We start from the raw sequence: 16471 nt of genomic DNA, 5'->3' as shown, positions 1-16471 counted from the left end.
TGATCCCACAGTATAAAATTTCTAGTATAAAATTGTAATAGTTGTCTGGTCATTGTTATTCCAGAGTTGGATATAGACAAAGAGAGAGTGATTTTGAAAGTGGGCTCATGTGATTGTGAGATTGCTGTGTTTTATACCTATCTGCAGGCTGGAGACTCAGGCAAGAGTTGAGCTGTAGTCTTTGTCTGAAGTGAGGCTACAGGCAGAAGTTGCTGTACAAAGAAGCTAAGGGTAGATGAAGACCTTACTCTTCTCCCAAGGCTTTCAGCTGGTTGATGGGTCCACCTACATTATGGAGGATTGTCTCCTTTACTCAGTTTACAGGCTAGAATGCTAATTTTGACTGTGTTTTATTCTAAAAACAGAATGCCATGGCCCATCTAAGTTTACACCTTAAATTAATCATCATATCATTAGTAGTGAGAATGGATTGGTTTCATAAGTAGCAACTCTGTTATATATGTTTTATCCATTAGCTGCTTTTCTTTCTTGAATGATTTGACAGTTTGTCTGTTGTTCCTTACATTAGAAAACTGGATTTATTTTCCCACAAAAGACAATTTTGTAGGCTAAGTGGCAGAATTATTCTCAAGGTATCTCACCAACTTTTGACAATGAGGTTTCTCTCCTTTCCTCCCTTCCTCCTTTTTTTTTTTTTAAACCTTCCTTCCTTCTTTCATTTCTGGGGATTATATCTAGGAACTTGTGTATTAGAGACATGCTGTTACCACTTAGCTGGCATGACCTCCTTTTTTAAACTTTTTAAAGTTTCTATCTCAAGATAAAGTCTTAGTGAGTTGCCTAAGCTGGCTTTGAACTTCCCTTTTTGCCTAGGGTTGCCTTGAACGTGCTATTAATCCTCCTGGTTCACCCTCTCAAGTAGCTGGATTTACAGGCTTATACTACCAGACCTGGCAGATAGCTAGGGTTTTGAAATGCGACTGGTCTTTGGTAAAAACAGTAACTTGCTTAGTGTAGTGTATGGCAAGACGATCTACAGAACACTGTTAAAAATCACAGCAACTGGGGAGATGATGCAATAAAGGTACTTGCTTGCAGAGCCTGCTGGCCTGGCTTCCGCCACCCACATAAAGTTGGATGGGCGTTCTTTTAAAATGGGAAGAGACCCTAGTGCATCCATATGTGTGTGCACACACATATAGACATACATGCAAATAAATGAATTATGATCATAAAATATAAATAAATATTTGTGAACATATGTGTTAAGATACATTGAGTTGTACAAGTAGGACACTTGATTCATCATTAAGTTTTTACATGGTAAAATAGTACATTTAGAAGTTTAAGATGGAGATTTGCTACTTATGCTGATTAAAAGTTGACCACATTGTCCATTCTGTTACAAGAACTACTACATCAAAGGAAAAAGCCCTCCTGAGACCCTCTGGTTGCTTCTCTTCAGACTGGTTGTGGTTTCAGCAGGATCCAGTTCTTCCCTTTATCAGATGATAGCTTGAGACTCTCAAGATTCATGAGAGCAGCTTTCTGAGGAGAGATGAGCTGTGGATCTTCTGCCTGGTTTCTGGTTTACCAGGGTCCTGGCTGGTCTGCAAGTTAATTTAGAGGAAGGAACTTGTCCTTGATGGCACTGGTTCCTCTCTTAGCTCTCATAGGCTGTGTGATGAGTACAGAGGCCTGGGCTCATCCCTTGTTGGAAGACAGCTGGGGACAAGGTCTTTCTCATTGTCGCAGACTTCCTTGGAACCTGGGCCTATCAATTTGTGTCATTTTACCTTGGTGTCTCATATCAAGATGTGGAGGAAAGTCATTCTCAGTTTACAGGGAAATTTGAAGTTCAATATTTTAAACTAAGTACCTTGAAATCTTTCGCTTGAAAACACCATAGAAACACCATAGAAATATTGTCTGTAATGGTCTAAACAAGAGTTGTATAGGGTTTATCACTGCTGATGGACATACTTTTCTTTCCGGCCCTTCTTTTCAGAACTCATACAGCAGTTAAAATAGCTCCAAGATACAGTGCACCTGTAGTACATGTTCTGGATGCATCCAAGAGTGTGGTGGTGGTAAGTGTTTACCTTCTTTTTAATTTCAAATGTGTTGCAAAAAGAGTAGCAGCCAAGTATTTACAGCTAAGGATATCACCCAAGATGTATTTACATCTTTCTAATTCCACTAAAGAAATATGAACAAGCAGGCTAGAGCTCATGGTGTCCCACTGCAGTGTCAGTCTTGTGGAAGGATTTCTATTGAGCATGCCCTTTGCTTTTTAGAGACACTTGCAGAATGTTGGACCTGGCATGCGGCCAGACAGACAGATGTCTTCAGTTGATATATCAATAGACACTTCCTTCATCAATACCAGAATTCAACACAATGTAGAATTTTTTTTTAAATTTTTTTTGTTCATTTTTTATTTATTTATTTGAGAGCGACAGACATAGAGAGAAAGACAGATAGAGGGAGGGAGAGAGAGAGAATGGGCGCGCCAGGGCTTCCACCCTCTGCAAACGAACTCCAGACGCGTGCGCCCCCTTGTGCATCTGGCTATCGTGGGACCTGGGGAACCGAGCCTCGAACTGGGGTCCTTAGGCTTCACAGGCAAGCGCTTAACCGCTAAGCCATCTCTCCAGCCCTGTAGAATTTTTTTTAATGACTTTTTAAATTATTATTTTTTATTAAAAACTTCTATGATTATAAGAAATATCCCATGGTAATTCCCTCCATCCCTCCACTTTCCCCTTTGAAACTCCATTATCCATCATACCTCCTCCCCATCTCAATCAATCTCTTTTTTTTTTCTTTAATTTTTATTAACATTTTCCATGATTATAAAATATATCCCATGGTAATTCCCTCCCTCCCCACACTTTCCAATTTGAAATTCCATTCTCCATCATATTACCTCCCCATTACAATCATTGTAATTACATATATACAATATCAACCTTTTAAGTATCCTCCTCCCTTCCTTTCTCCACCCTTTATGTCTCCTTTTCAACTTAATGGCCTCTGCTACTAAGTATTTTCCTTCTCACGCGGAAGCCCAGTCATCTGTAGCTAGGATCCATATATGAGAGAGAACATGTGGCGCTTGGCTTTCTGGGCCTGGGTTACCTCACTTAGTATAATACTTTCCAGGTCCATCCATTTTTCTGCAAATTTCATAAATTCATTTTTCTTTACCGCTGAGTAGAACTCCATTGTATAAATGTGCCACATCTTCATTATCCACTCATCTGTTGAGGGACATCTAGGCTGGTTCCATTTCCCAGCTATTATAAATTGAGCAGCAATAAACATGGTTGAGCATGTACTTCTAAGGAAATGAGATGAGTCCTTTGGATATATGACTAGGAGTGCTATAGCTGGGTCATATGGTAGATCAATCTCTAGCTGTTTTAGGAACCTCCACACTGTTTTCCACAATGGCTGGACCAGATTACATTCCCACCAGCAGTGCAGAAGGGTTCCTTTTTTCCACATCCCTGCCAACATTTATGATCATTTGTTTTCATGATGGTGGCCAATCTGACAGGAGTGAGATGGAATCTCAATGTAGTTTTAATCTGCATTTCCCTGATGACTAGTGACGTAGAACATTTTTTTAGATGCTTATATGCCATTCGTAGTTCTTCCTTTGAGAACTCTCTATTTAGCTCCATAGCCCATTTTTTGATTGGCTTGTTTGATTCCTTATTATTTAACTTTTTGAGTTCTTTGTATATCCTAGATATTAATCCTCTATCAGATATATAGCTGGCGAAGATTTTTTCCCATTCTGTAGGTTGCCTCTTTGCTTTTTTCACTGTGTCCTTTGCGGCGCAAAATCTTTGTAATTTCGTTAGGTCCCAGTGGTTAATCTGTGGTTTTATTGCCTGAGCAATTGGGGTTGTATTCAGAAAGTCCTTGCCAAGACCAATATGTTGAAGGGTTTCCTCTACTTTTTCCTCTAGCAGTTTCAAAGTTTCCGGTCTGATGTTAAGGTCTTTAATCCATTTGGACTTAATTCTTGTGCATGGCGAGAGAGAAGAATCTATTTTCATCCTTCTGCAGATATTTATCCAGTTTTCAAAACACCATTTGCTGAAGAGGCTGTCTCTTCTCCAATGAGTATTTTTGGCATTTTTATCGAATATCAGGTGGCTATAGCTACTTGGGCTTACATCTGGGTCCTCTATTCTGTTCCACTGATCTACATGTCTGTTTTTGTGCCAGTACCATGCTGTTTTTGTTACTATGGCTCTGTAGTATAGGTTAAAATCAGGTATGGTGATACCACCAGCCTCTTTTTTGTTGCTTAGTATTATTTTAGACATTTGAGGTTTTTTGTGATTCCAAATGAATTTTTGGATTGTTTTTTCTATTTCCATGAAGAAAGCCTTTGGAATTTTGATAGGGATTGCATTAAATATGTAGATTGCTTTTGGTAAGATTACCATTTTCACAATATTGATTCTTCCAATCCAGGAACAAGGGATGTTTCTCCACTTTCTAGTGTCTTCTGCAATTTCTCGCTTGAGTGTTTTAAAGTTCTCATTGTATACATTCTTTACTTCCTTGGTTAGGTTTATTCCAAGGTACTTAATTTTTTTTGATGCAATTGTGAACGGGAGTGATTCTCTGATTTCATCCTCTGTGTGTTTGTTGTTAGCATATATGAAGGCTACTGATTTCTGTGTATTTATTTTGTATCCTGCTACATTGCTGTAGGTTTTGATCAGCTCTAACAGCTTGCTAGTAGAGTCTCTAGGGTCCTTTATGTATAGAATGATGTCATCTGCAAATAATGATAACTTGATTTCTTCCTTTCCAATTTGTATCCCTTTTATGTGCGTCTCTTGCCTTATTGCTATGGCTAAGACTTCCAAAACTATATTAAATAAAAGTGGGGACAGTGAACACCCTTGTCTTGTTCCTGATTTTAGTGGAAAAGCTTCCAGTTTTTCCCCATTTAGTAATATGTTGGCTGTAGGCTTGTCATAAATAGCCTTTATTATATTGAGATATGTTCCTTCTATTCCCAGTCTCTGTAGGACTTTTATCATGAAGGGATGTTGGATTTTGTCAAATGCTTTCTCTGCATCTAATGAGATGATCATGTGATTTTTGTCCTTCAACCCGTTTATGTAATGTATTACATTTATAGATTTGCGTATGTTGAACCATCCCTGCATCTCTGGGATAAAGCCTACTTGGTCAGGGTGAATGATCTTTTTGATATACTCTTGTATTCTGTTTGCCAATATTTTGTTGAGAATTTTTGCATCTATGTTCATGAGGGAGATTGGTCTGTAATTTTCTTTTTTTGTTCTATCTTTGCCTGGTTTTGGTATCAGGGTGATGCTGGCCTCATAGAAGGAGTTTGGTAGAATTCCTTCTTTTTCTATTTCCTGGAAAAGCTTAAGAAGCAATGTTGTTAGCTCTTCTACCTCGCGGTCTGCTCCTCCGTTGCTCGCTGCCGCTCTCCCCTCACGTTTCCCGAGTTGTGGAGAGCGCGGTGTGAGGGGAAAATCTCGCACCTGGCTTTTCCTGCGGCTCAAGCTGAGTCTGGCGGCTTTCTGCTGCGCTGCAGCCGCGGTGGTTGGCCGAGCTGCCGGAGCCGCTTTTCCCGCCTGTGCAGGCTGTGGATGCTCTATAACTCTTCTACTTCTCCGCTGCCGCTTCAATTTCCTATACACCTCACTTTTTAGTAAAAGTGTGTATTTTGCTGAGTTTTTTTGGTCTTTTTCCCCCCTAGGCTGCTTTGGCGTGGTACCTACGCTGCCATCTTAACCGGAAGTCCTCAATCAATCTCTTTTACTTTTGATGTCTTGATCTTTTCCTCCTCTTATGATGATCTTATGCAGGTAGTGTTAGGCACTGAGGCCTTGGCTATCCAGGCCATTTTGTGTCTGGGGGTAGCATGTTGTATGGAATCCTGCCCTTCCTTTGGCTCTTACATTCTTTCTGCCACCTCTTCCGCATTAGACCCTGAGTCTTATAAGGTGTGATAGTGATATTGCAGTACTGAGCACTGTGGTCATTTCCTTCCATCACCATGATACCTTCTGAGTCGTCCCAAGGTCACTGCCATCTGAAAAGAGAAGATTCTCTACCAGATGTGAGAGTAGCATTAATATAAGGGTGTGAACATTAACAGAAATGCTTACTGGGCAGTTTGATAAGCACAGTATATACATTTAGCCAGATGATAGCAGACATTACACCCCTAGGGCTCATGGCTACCCCTGTTAACTTAAGTTACCCCTGTTAAACTTAAGTTTTCAATATCAGGGATGTATTCTCTCCCATGGAGCAGGCCTCCAGTACAATTAAAGGGCAGTTGGTTTTCCCCGTAACAGATGTGCCACTATTGCACCCATTGGCTCATTTGGCCTGGCTAGCCAAATATAAAGCTTATTATAGTGTCTACTTTTGATTATCTTCCCTAGTGATTTCTCTTTCTCCCATTGAACTGCATGCAGCATGGCTTCTTCCAGCTTTCTATCAGCTGGTCTACATGGAGGAGGTTATCAGCTCAGATCTAGCAGGATTTCTCAGTGACCTTGCACCCAAGTATATGGTGTCTTTAGCAATAGGGTTTTATCATCTATTCCTGTTGGGAAGCCAAGGGCCTCGGGCAAAGTCCTATAATGTTTTGGGAGCCTCAGGGACCTCCCTGGCCAACAACTCACTGGAACATGGCCCATCCCTGGCACTGAAAATTTTCTAGCCACAATCTATTGCTCCTGAGTGTTCCATTGTCCAGAAAAGTAGGATTCCATATGATTTATTTATATCCTCTTAGATTTGGATTAGTTGTCCCTCCACCTTTCCTTTATTCAATCTCTTCCCCAGACCTCATTTTGGGCTTTTTCACCCCCATTAATCTATTCTTATACTTACATATATACAATACCATCCTATTAAGTACCCCCCCTCCCTTCCTTTCTCTTCCCTTTATATCTCTTTTCTAGCTGACTGGCCTCTGCTACTGAGGTTTTTCCTTCTCACACAGAAGCCCAGTCATCTGTAGCTAGGATCTATATATGAGAGAGAACATGCGACACTTGGCTTTCTGGGCCTGGGTTACCCCACATCCTTTCCAGATCCATCCATTTTCCTGCAAGTTTCATAACTTCATTTTTCTTTACCGCTGAGTATAAATGTATAATTGTATAAATGTGCCATATCTTCATTATCCATTCATCAGTTGAGGGACATCTGAGCTGGTTCTATTTCCCAGCTATTGTGAACTGAGCAGCAATAAACATGGTTGAGCACGCATTTCTAAGGAAATGAGATGAATCATTAGGATATATGCCTAGGAGTGCTGTAGCTGGGTCATATGGTAGATCAATTTTTAGCTGTCTTAGGAACCTCAACACTGATTTCCACAATGGCTGGACCAGATTACATTCCCACCAACGGTGTAGAAGGGTTCCTCTTTTTCCACATCCTCGCCAGCATTTATGGTCATTTGTTTTCATGATGGTAGCCAATCTGATAGGAGTGAGATGCAATCTCAACATAGTTTTAATCTGCATTTTCCTGATGACTAGGTATGTAGAATATTTTTTGAGATGCTTATGTGCCATTCGTATTTCTTCTTCTGAGAACTCTCTATTTAGTTCCATAGCCCATATTTTAATTGGCTTGTTTGATTTCTTATTTAATTATTTGAGTTTTTTTGTATATGCTAGATACAAATCTTCTATCAGATGTATAGCTGGAAAAGATTTTTTTCCCATTCTGTAGGTTGCCTCTTTGCTTTATTTACAGTGTCCTTTGCTATACAAAATCTTTGTAATTTCATGAGGTCCCAGTGGTTAATGTGTGGCTTTATTGCCTAAGCAATTGGGGTTGTATTCAGAAAGTGTTTGCCAAGACCAATATGTTGAAGGGTTTCCCCTACTTTTTCCTCTAGCAGTATCAGAGTTTCATGTCTGATGTTAAGGTCTTTAATCCATTTGGATTAATTCTTGTGCATGTAGACAGAGACAAATCTATTTTCATATGTCTACAGATAAATATCCAGTTTTCCCAGAACCATTTGCTGAAGAGGCTGTCTTTTCTCCAATGAGTATTTTGGGCATTTTTATCGAATATCAGGTGGCTATAGCTACCTGGACTTGCATCTGGGTCCTCCATTCTGCTCCATTGATCTACATGTCTGCTTTTGTGCCAGTACCATGCTGTTTTTGTTAATATGGCTCTGTAGTATAGGTGAAAATCAGCTGTGGTGATACCACCAGCCTTATATTTGTTGCTCAGTATTATTTTAGATATTCGAGTTTTTTTTATGATTCCAAATGAATTTTTGGATTGTTTTTTCTATTTCCATGAAGAATGCCGTTTGGATTTTCATTGGGATTGCATTGAATTTGTAGATTGCTTTAGGTAAGATTGCCATTTTCACAATATTAATTCTTCTGATCCAGGAACAAGGGATGTTCTTTCATTTCCTAGTGTCTTCTGCAATTTCTCGCTTGAGTGTTTTAAAGTTTTCATTGTAGAGATCATTTACTTCCTTGGTTAGCATTATTCCAAGGTACTTTATTTTCTTTGATGCAATTGTGAATTGGAGTGATTCTCTGATTTCATTCTCTGTGTGTTTGTTGGTAGCATATAGGAATGCTACTGATTTCTGTGTATTTATTTTGTATCCTGCTACATGGCTATAGGTGTTTATCAGCTCTAACAGTTTGCTAGTAGAGTCTTTAGGGTCCTTTATATATAGAGTCATGTCATCTGTAAATAATGATAACTTGATCTCTTCCTTTCCGTTTTGTAACCCTTTTATGTGCGTCTCTTGCCTTGTTCTTCTTTTTCCATGGCCTTAAGGTGAAGCATTAGGTCATTTACTTGCGACCTTTCTAATTTCTTAATATAGGCACTTAAAACTACAAATTTACCACTTAGAACTGCCTTCATTGTATCCCAGAGATTTTGGTATGTTATGTTCTCATTATCATTTGACTGTATAAATTTTTTGATTTCCTTCTTGATTTCTTCATTGACCCACTCATCATTTAGTAATGTATTGTTTAGTTTCCATGATTTTGTGTATGCTCTATAGCCTATCTTGCTATTGATACGTAGTTTAATTCCATTGTGGTCAGATAGAATGCAAGGAATTATTTCAATTTTCCTGAATTTGCTAAGATTTGCTTTGTGTCCTAATATATGGTCTATTTTAGATAATGTTCCATGTGCCGCTGAAAAGAATGTATATTCTGCAGCATTTGGATGAAATGTCCTGTATATATCTGTTAGGTCCATTCCTTCTATGAACTCATTTTGTCCAGATGCCTATTTATTTTTTTCCCAGGATGACCTGTCAATTGATGATAGTGGGGTATTGAAGTCACCCACTACCACTGTGTTTGGTGTTATCTGTGACCTTAATTCTAATAGCGTTTATTTGATGAATTTGGGAGCCCCCATGTTAGGTGCATATATGTTTAAGATTGTAATGTCCTCCTGTTGGAGTGTGCCCTTAGTCAATAGTAAAGTGACCTTCCTTATCTTTCTTGAATAACACTGGACTGAAGTCTTACCTTGTCAGATACTAGGATAGGAACCCCTGCTTGTTTTCTAGGCCCATTTGCTTGAAATACCATTTTCCAAGCTTTCACCCTAAGATAATGTCCATCCTTTGTAGAAAGGTGAAGTGTTTTAGAGACAACAAATTGTAGGATCCTGCTTTTTAACCCAATCTGCAAACCTGTGCCTTTTGGTTGGGGCATTGAGGCCATTGATATGAAGAGATATTATTGAAAGGTGTATATTTATGTTTGCCATTTTTTTTTGTAGTTCCAGTTCTACCTTTGCTCTCTTGTGTTAACTAGTATTTGAGTATTGTTTGTTTTTTCCAAGTTCCTTATATGTGTGCTTTTCCTTCTCTTCATCGTGGAGGATTCTTTCAAGTATTTTCTGTAGAGCTGATTTTGTCTTCAAATACTCCTTTAGCCTGCTTTTGTCATGGAATGTCCTTATTTATAATGTCCTATATTTATAATTTATAATGTCCTATATATCCATCTAGCTGAATGGATAGCTTTGCAGGATAAAATAACCTTGGTTGACAGTTGCTGTCTTTCAGAACGTGGAATACATCACTCTAAGCGCTTCTGGCTTTTAACGTTTGTGTTGAGCAATCTGCTGTAGTCCTGATGGGCTTGCTTTTGTAGGTAACTTGATTTTTCTTTCTAACTGCTTTCAGTATTTTTTCTTTGGATTGTGTGTTTGGTAGTTTGATTATAATATGGCAAGGACAGGTTCTTTCCAGGTTTTGTTGGGGTGGTGTTGTAAGGGCTTCCTGTATCTGCATTGGCACCTCTTTCCCCATTTGGGGGAAGTTTTCTTCTATGATTTTGTTGAAGACGCCTACTATGCCTTTGGAGTGAAGTTCTTCTCCTTCTACTATGCCCTGAATTCGTATGTTTGATCTTTTCATAGTGTCCCGAATATCTTGAAATTCCCATTCATACTTTTCTTTTAGTTTGTCTTTCTCTTTGTTGGACTGTATTAGATCTGCCACCTGGTCTTCTAGCTTAGATATTCTGTCCTCTCCTTCATCCATTCTACTTGTGAGCTTTTCTACAGAGTTTTTTTAATTTCATTAACTGTGTTTGTCATTGTTACTAATTCTGACTGGTTTTTCTTTATTATTTCTATTTCCTTATTTATGTCTTGTATTGACTTCTTTATTTCATTAAATTGGTGTCCTGTGTCTTCTTTAATTTCTTTGATTTCCTCTTTCATTCCTTTGATTTCCTCTTTCATTCCTTTGATTTCTTCTTTGAACATATTTACAATCATTCTTCTGAAATCTTTCTCAGGCATTTCCTCTAACTTGTTCTCACTGGAGGTCATATTGTCATATTGTCTTGATTTTTGGTGTTTCTTGTGTTACATATTTTTGCATCATGGATTAAGTTAATGCTTGGATTTTCTAGTTAGGTGGGTATTCTTAGCTGTATCAATTGATCTGTTGTTATATATCTTCAGGGTAGGAGATGAAGATGTTAGGTGTGGCTGTTAACACTCTCAGAGTATGTACAAAAGTGTTCCTAAGGGTTGGATTTGCCTGCTGTGGGAGTATTGCAATAGGCTGAGTGTAACAAAGTACAGATAGATTCTAAAATTTAACTAAACAATGTACACATTCAATCAAAACAGTACCGAGTATTTATGCAAGAGTAGGTATTATAACAACAAGATCCTCTATCAACAAAGAGGTCAAGATTTCTGGTCTGTTGAGTGTTCCAAGTCAGCTTGTGACCAAGTGAGACCCTTCCCTGGTGTAATCCCAGTTACCTTTTTGGATGATTTTGGTCTCAGTCAAGTACACTTACTGGGTCACTGAACAGCTGTTCTGTTTTCTAGAGCTGGGCACTGGCTTTACCTGTGGTGCTGGGCAACTGTGGCCCTGGGGACCAGCACCACTGTTGCTGGAACCACTGCTGTTGCTGCTGAAACTGCCGCTGCTGGATGTGCTGATGCTATAGCCACCACTGCTGCTGCTGCTGAAGCCTGAGCTGCTACTGCCAGAGCTACTTTGGCCTGCCTGTGTGGGCTCTGGCTGCTCTGGATCTCTCCTACTTCTCTGCTGCCATTTTAATTTCTTATACACCTCACTTTTTAGTAAAAGTGTGTATTTTGCTGGGTTTTCTTTGGCTTTTTCTCCCCTAGGCTGCTTTGGTGTGGTTCCTATGCCATCATCTTAACCGCTTTTTTTCCAGATGAAAGAACACTTGAGAAAGGGCCGTCTCACCCACACTGAAGGCAGAACATTCACTAGACATTCCAAACCCAGAAGAACAGGTTCTGTTTCAGTGAACATAACAGAAAAAGTTTGCCCAAGTATCTTTTGTGTGTGTGTGTGTGTGTGTGTGTGTGTGTGTGTTGGCACATGCTTTTATTCTCAGCACTTGCAAAGCAGAGGTAGGAGGATAAGTTTGAGTTTGAGGCCAGCCTAGGACTACAGAGTGAGTTCCAGTTGAGCCTTGCCCAAGTATCTTTCCTTAGTTTTCTCGTCCAGTGACACCTAACACCCCATCTTACCGTTAGTAGTCTTGTTGTGATTGCTAAATGATAGGATACAGTAGCTGTGGCACATCTGAGAGATCATGTCCATCATTTTCCAAGTTATCTGGAAATAGAACAGCCAAGCAGCCTCTTCTGTCCTTTGTCTCACCTGTAGTTTGAAAGAGCACAGTTTTAAAACCACCATTCCTTGTGAATTTATTATTCAATAAATTCTGACAAAAAAAACTAAATAAAAGCATCATTTCTTCTCTTTGTAATATTTCTTGAACTTTGAGCTTTGACAGTATCTACCATCTTGGTAATTAAACTGTAAATAATGTCCCAATTTTTTAAAAAATTTTTTAAATTTTTTATTTATTTATTTGAGAGCGACAGACACAGAGAGAAAGACAGATAGAGGGAGAGAGAGAGAATGGGCACGCCAGGGCTTCCAGCCTCTGCAAACGAGCTCCAGATGCGTGTGCCCCCTTGTGCATCTGGCTAACGTGGGACCTGGGGAACCGAGCCTCGAACCGGGGTCCTTAGGCTTCACAGGCAAGCGCTTAACCACTAAGCCATCTCTCCAGCCTATAATGTCCCAATTTGAAACTTGAGTCACCTTACATTTTCTTAGCTCATTACTTTTCCTTTCACATCTGTAGCTCGTGGTTGACTAGAGGTTGGTGTCATTCCTTCGTTAAGCATGTAGTGAAGATGCACCTGGATGTGCCAAGCACAGAGCTAGACTCCAAGGATACAAAGGTGGTTAACATGATCCTAGCTCTCAAGGGCTTGTACTCTAGTAAGGAAAGTCAACAGGAACAGCTCTTCATGTGTGGGAGAGCAGTTGTAGAGAGATGAACACTGTCTGTGAATACCAAAGAGGGGTACCTCAGTGCCTCATGGTCTCCAAGGTCATTCTCATTGACTCACTAGAAGAACTCCAAGCCTAGAAACATTGTGCATCATGATTAGACAGTTGTTGCTGTTGTTGTTGTTGTTGTACTATGAAAATATGGAGCTTAAAATCAGCCAATACCAAAAGCACATAGGGTAGAATCCAGGCTCATATTTCTAGTTTATTCCCACGTGGAGTCAATTCTTCTTTATCATAGTGGAAAATATCTTTACTCATTTATTTTTCTCCCGTAGCATATTGTAGGAAATATTATTTGGAACAAGTTTGAATTGTGAGCTATATTTATCACTTGAACTTCTGTCATGCACTTACAAATCATAGCACACAGTTATTCCCCATTTCTAGGAAATTAATATTTTTTCCAGTGCCGATGGTGATCAAACCAGGGTCTTATATGTTAGGTAAGCACTCTACCATTGGAGCTATACCCTTAGAATTACCTATCTGGATTTGTTTTTGAAAAATAATTTATATTGTAACTTTTTAAGTTTATCTAATATTTACTTATTTGATATGGAGAGAAAGTATGGGGACATCATGACCTCCTGCCACTGCACATGAATTCTAGATGTATGTGCTACTTTGTGCTTCTGGCTTTATGTGGGTACTAGGAAATCAAACCCAGGCTATTGGGCTTTATAAGTAAGCACCTTAAGCCACTGAGCCATCTCTCCAGGTCCTGTTGGGAACTTTAATATCTGAATGTACTACATATTGGTTATTTTCCCATCAGGTTACCCTCTTTTGTCCCCTCTTCTTTGTCCCCATTCCACTGAGGGCCCTGAATCACTGTTAGGATCAATGCACTAGTCTGTTCTTATGGGGAGGATATTGCCTCACACAGTAGTCCTTACCACCCTGTGGCTCTTACATTTCTTTCTGACACCTCTTCTACAGTGTTCTTTAAACCTTAGGGGACATATTCTTTAGTGTTTAGTCTTTAGTGTTGAGTTCTTGGCAGCTCTTTATTTTCTGCTGTGATGAGTTTTATGTCTCCTCAGTGTGTACTGACATCTCACTGGAAAAGGAGTGAAAACACTCATATTTAATCTGTCACTTCTTTATAATGTTTCCTGAGCCCTGGTGAGTGTGATAGAGAAGACCCTTGTGCTAGACCCTTGTCTTTCTCTCCCTGTCTGTCTCTCTCTCTCTCTCTCTCTCTCTCTTTCTCTCTCTCTCTCTCTCTCTCTCTCTCTCTCGTAAGTTAAGGTCTCACTCCAGCTCAGGCTGACCTGGAATTCACTACACAGTCTTAGGATGGCCTCGAACTCATGGTGATCCTCTTACCTCTGCCTCCTAATTGCTGGGATTAAAGGCATGTGCCACCACACCCAACTTTTATTTTATTTTATTTTTGGTATTTTCAATGTAGAGTCTCACTCTAGCTCAGGCTGACCTGGAATTCACCCTGTATTCTCAGGTTGGCCTTGAACTCCTGCTCCTCCTACCTCTGCCTCCTGAGAGCTAGGATTAAAGGTGTGCACCACCACGCCTAGCCCGACTTCTTTGTTTTTAAATATTATTTATTTACTTTATTGGGAGAAAGGGAAGGGGTGAGAATATGAATGTGGGCACACCAAGGCTTCTGGCTGCTACAGACTAACTCCAGAGGAATGATTTTACATGTGTGCTGTGGTATTGAATCCAGACTGATATTTTGCAAGCAAGTGTCTTTAAAACCACTGATCTACCTCTCCAGCTCTGGCTTTCTCTTGTCATTTTGAAGGGCCTTGGGTCTCCCTGGTATTTGCCACTGTCTATAAAATGTAGGTTCTCTAACCAAGAGTGAGAACAGCATTGATCAAAAGGGATACACATACACATTTAGAAGGCTTTTTGATGGGCATGACCTCTCCATTTAGCCAAAGAACAGTGGAAGCTTCCCTTGGGGTCTACAACTTTCAAGTCATAGGGTTTTGACTTGGTTCTTAGTACCAGGCATGAATTCCCTTCCACTGAGTGGTCCTCCTGTTCAATCGAAGAGCAGTTGATTACCCCCATAACCTATGTGCCACTGTTGCACTATTTGGTTTACCTTGCCTGGCTGGTTGATTTTAAAGCTTGCAGGAAGAGTCACCTAATTCTTCCACTAATTATGTGTGTAAATAAACAAGGAGCACTGCCATCTTGGAAGCTTTTCCTTAACTTATGTATCCTAAGGTTTTATTGGGGTCAGTCTCATGAACCTTGGAATTATTTGCCCAGGCTTCAGCCCCTCCCAGGTCAAAATGATAGGTCTGTGGCTGAGCCTTTTGTAAGTCCCATTGTTTGTGTAAGGTGTCTGGCCCATTAGCATTAATTTTTTTTTGTTTTGTTTTGTTTTATTCTTTTGTTTTTTGGTTTTTCCGAGGTAGGGTCTCACTGGGATTAAAGGCATGAGCCACCACACCTGGCTCACATTAGCATTCAAATGGGGCAAGACACCCTAAGGCCTTAGAGCTGATAAAACAAGAAACAACACAGGGGTAGATTTGTTGGCATGTGTGGGCTTCTGACATCCCAAGCCCACTTAGCTTACCCTATACTGTACATCCAGAAGGAAATAGTAGTTTTGAAGTAATAAAAAACGTTGTTTTAGGAAAGGCTTCTTTTTTTTTTCTCAATTTTTATTAACATTTTCCACGATTATAAAAAGTATCCCATGGTAATACCCTCCCTACCCCCCCCACTTTCTCCATTGAAATTCCATTCTCCATCATATTCCCTCCCCATCTCAGCCAGTCTCTCTTTTATTTTGATGTCATAGTCTTTTCCTCCTCTTATAATGGTCTTGTGTAGGTAGTGTCAGGCACTATGAGGTCATGGATATCCAGACCATTTTATGTCTGGAGGGAGCACATTGTAAGGAGTCCCACCCTTCCTTTAGCTCTTACATTCTTTTGGCCACCTCTTCTGCATTAGACCCTGAGCCTTGGAAGGTGTGATCAAGATGTTACTCAGGACTCTAGTCACTTCTTTTGAGCACTATGATACTTTCTGAGTCATCCCAAAGTCACTGCCATCTGACAAGAGAAGATTCTCTACCCAAAGTGCGAGTAGTGTTAATATAAGGGTATAAATATTAAGAGAAGTGCTTACTGGGCAGTTTGATAAGCATAGTATATACACTTATTCAGATATCAGCAGATGTTACACCCCTAGGGCACATGACTACCCCTGTTTTAAGTTTTCAGTATCAGGTATGTGTTTCCCCCCCGTGGAGTGGGCCTCCAGTCCAATTGGAGGGCAGTTGATTTTCACCATGACAGACGTGCTACTATTGCACCCATTGGTTCATTTGGTCTGGCTGGCCAATTATAAGGCTTGCAGTGTCCACTGTTGAGTATCTTCAATGGTGGTGTCTCTCCCATTGAACTTCACGTAGAATGGCTTCTTCCAGCTTTCTGTCAGCTGGTCTACATGGAGGAAGTTATCAGCTCAGTTCCAGCGGGATGTTTCAGTGGCCTTGCAGCCCAAGTATGTGGAGTCTTCAGCAGTAGGGTCTTACCACCTATTCCTGGTGGGAAACCAAGGACCTCGGCAATGGCCTATAATGTTTTGGGGTCATCAGGA

General features: G+C 40.0%; 1 protein-coding gene across 3 annotated transcripts in view; it reads left to right on the top strand.

Moving 5' to 3' along the window:
• The window catches only part of Mtr (5-methyltetrahydrofolate-homocysteine methyltransferase), a 161761-nt gene that overhangs the window by 125343 nt on the left and 19947 nt on the right, over positions 1-16471 (top strand). For all 3 annotated transcript variants that reach the window (XM_045151421.1, XM_004662193.2, XM_045151420.1), the window contains one exon: positions 1970-2051. In XM_045151421.1, the coding sequence (XP_045007356.1) occupies positions 1970-2051 (82 nt within the window). The remainder of the gene's footprint in view (positions 1-1969; positions 2052-16471) is intronic.

Source organism: Jaculus jaculus, chromosome 6 (genome assembly GCF_020740685.1).
Source record: "Jaculus jaculus isolate mJacJac1 chromosome 6, mJacJac1.mat.Y.cur, whole genome shotgun sequence".
NCBI lineage: Eukaryota > Metazoa > Chordata > Mammalia > Rodentia > Dipodidae > Jaculus > Jaculus jaculus.
This window is presented reverse-complemented; position numbering and strand designations above follow the sequence as displayed.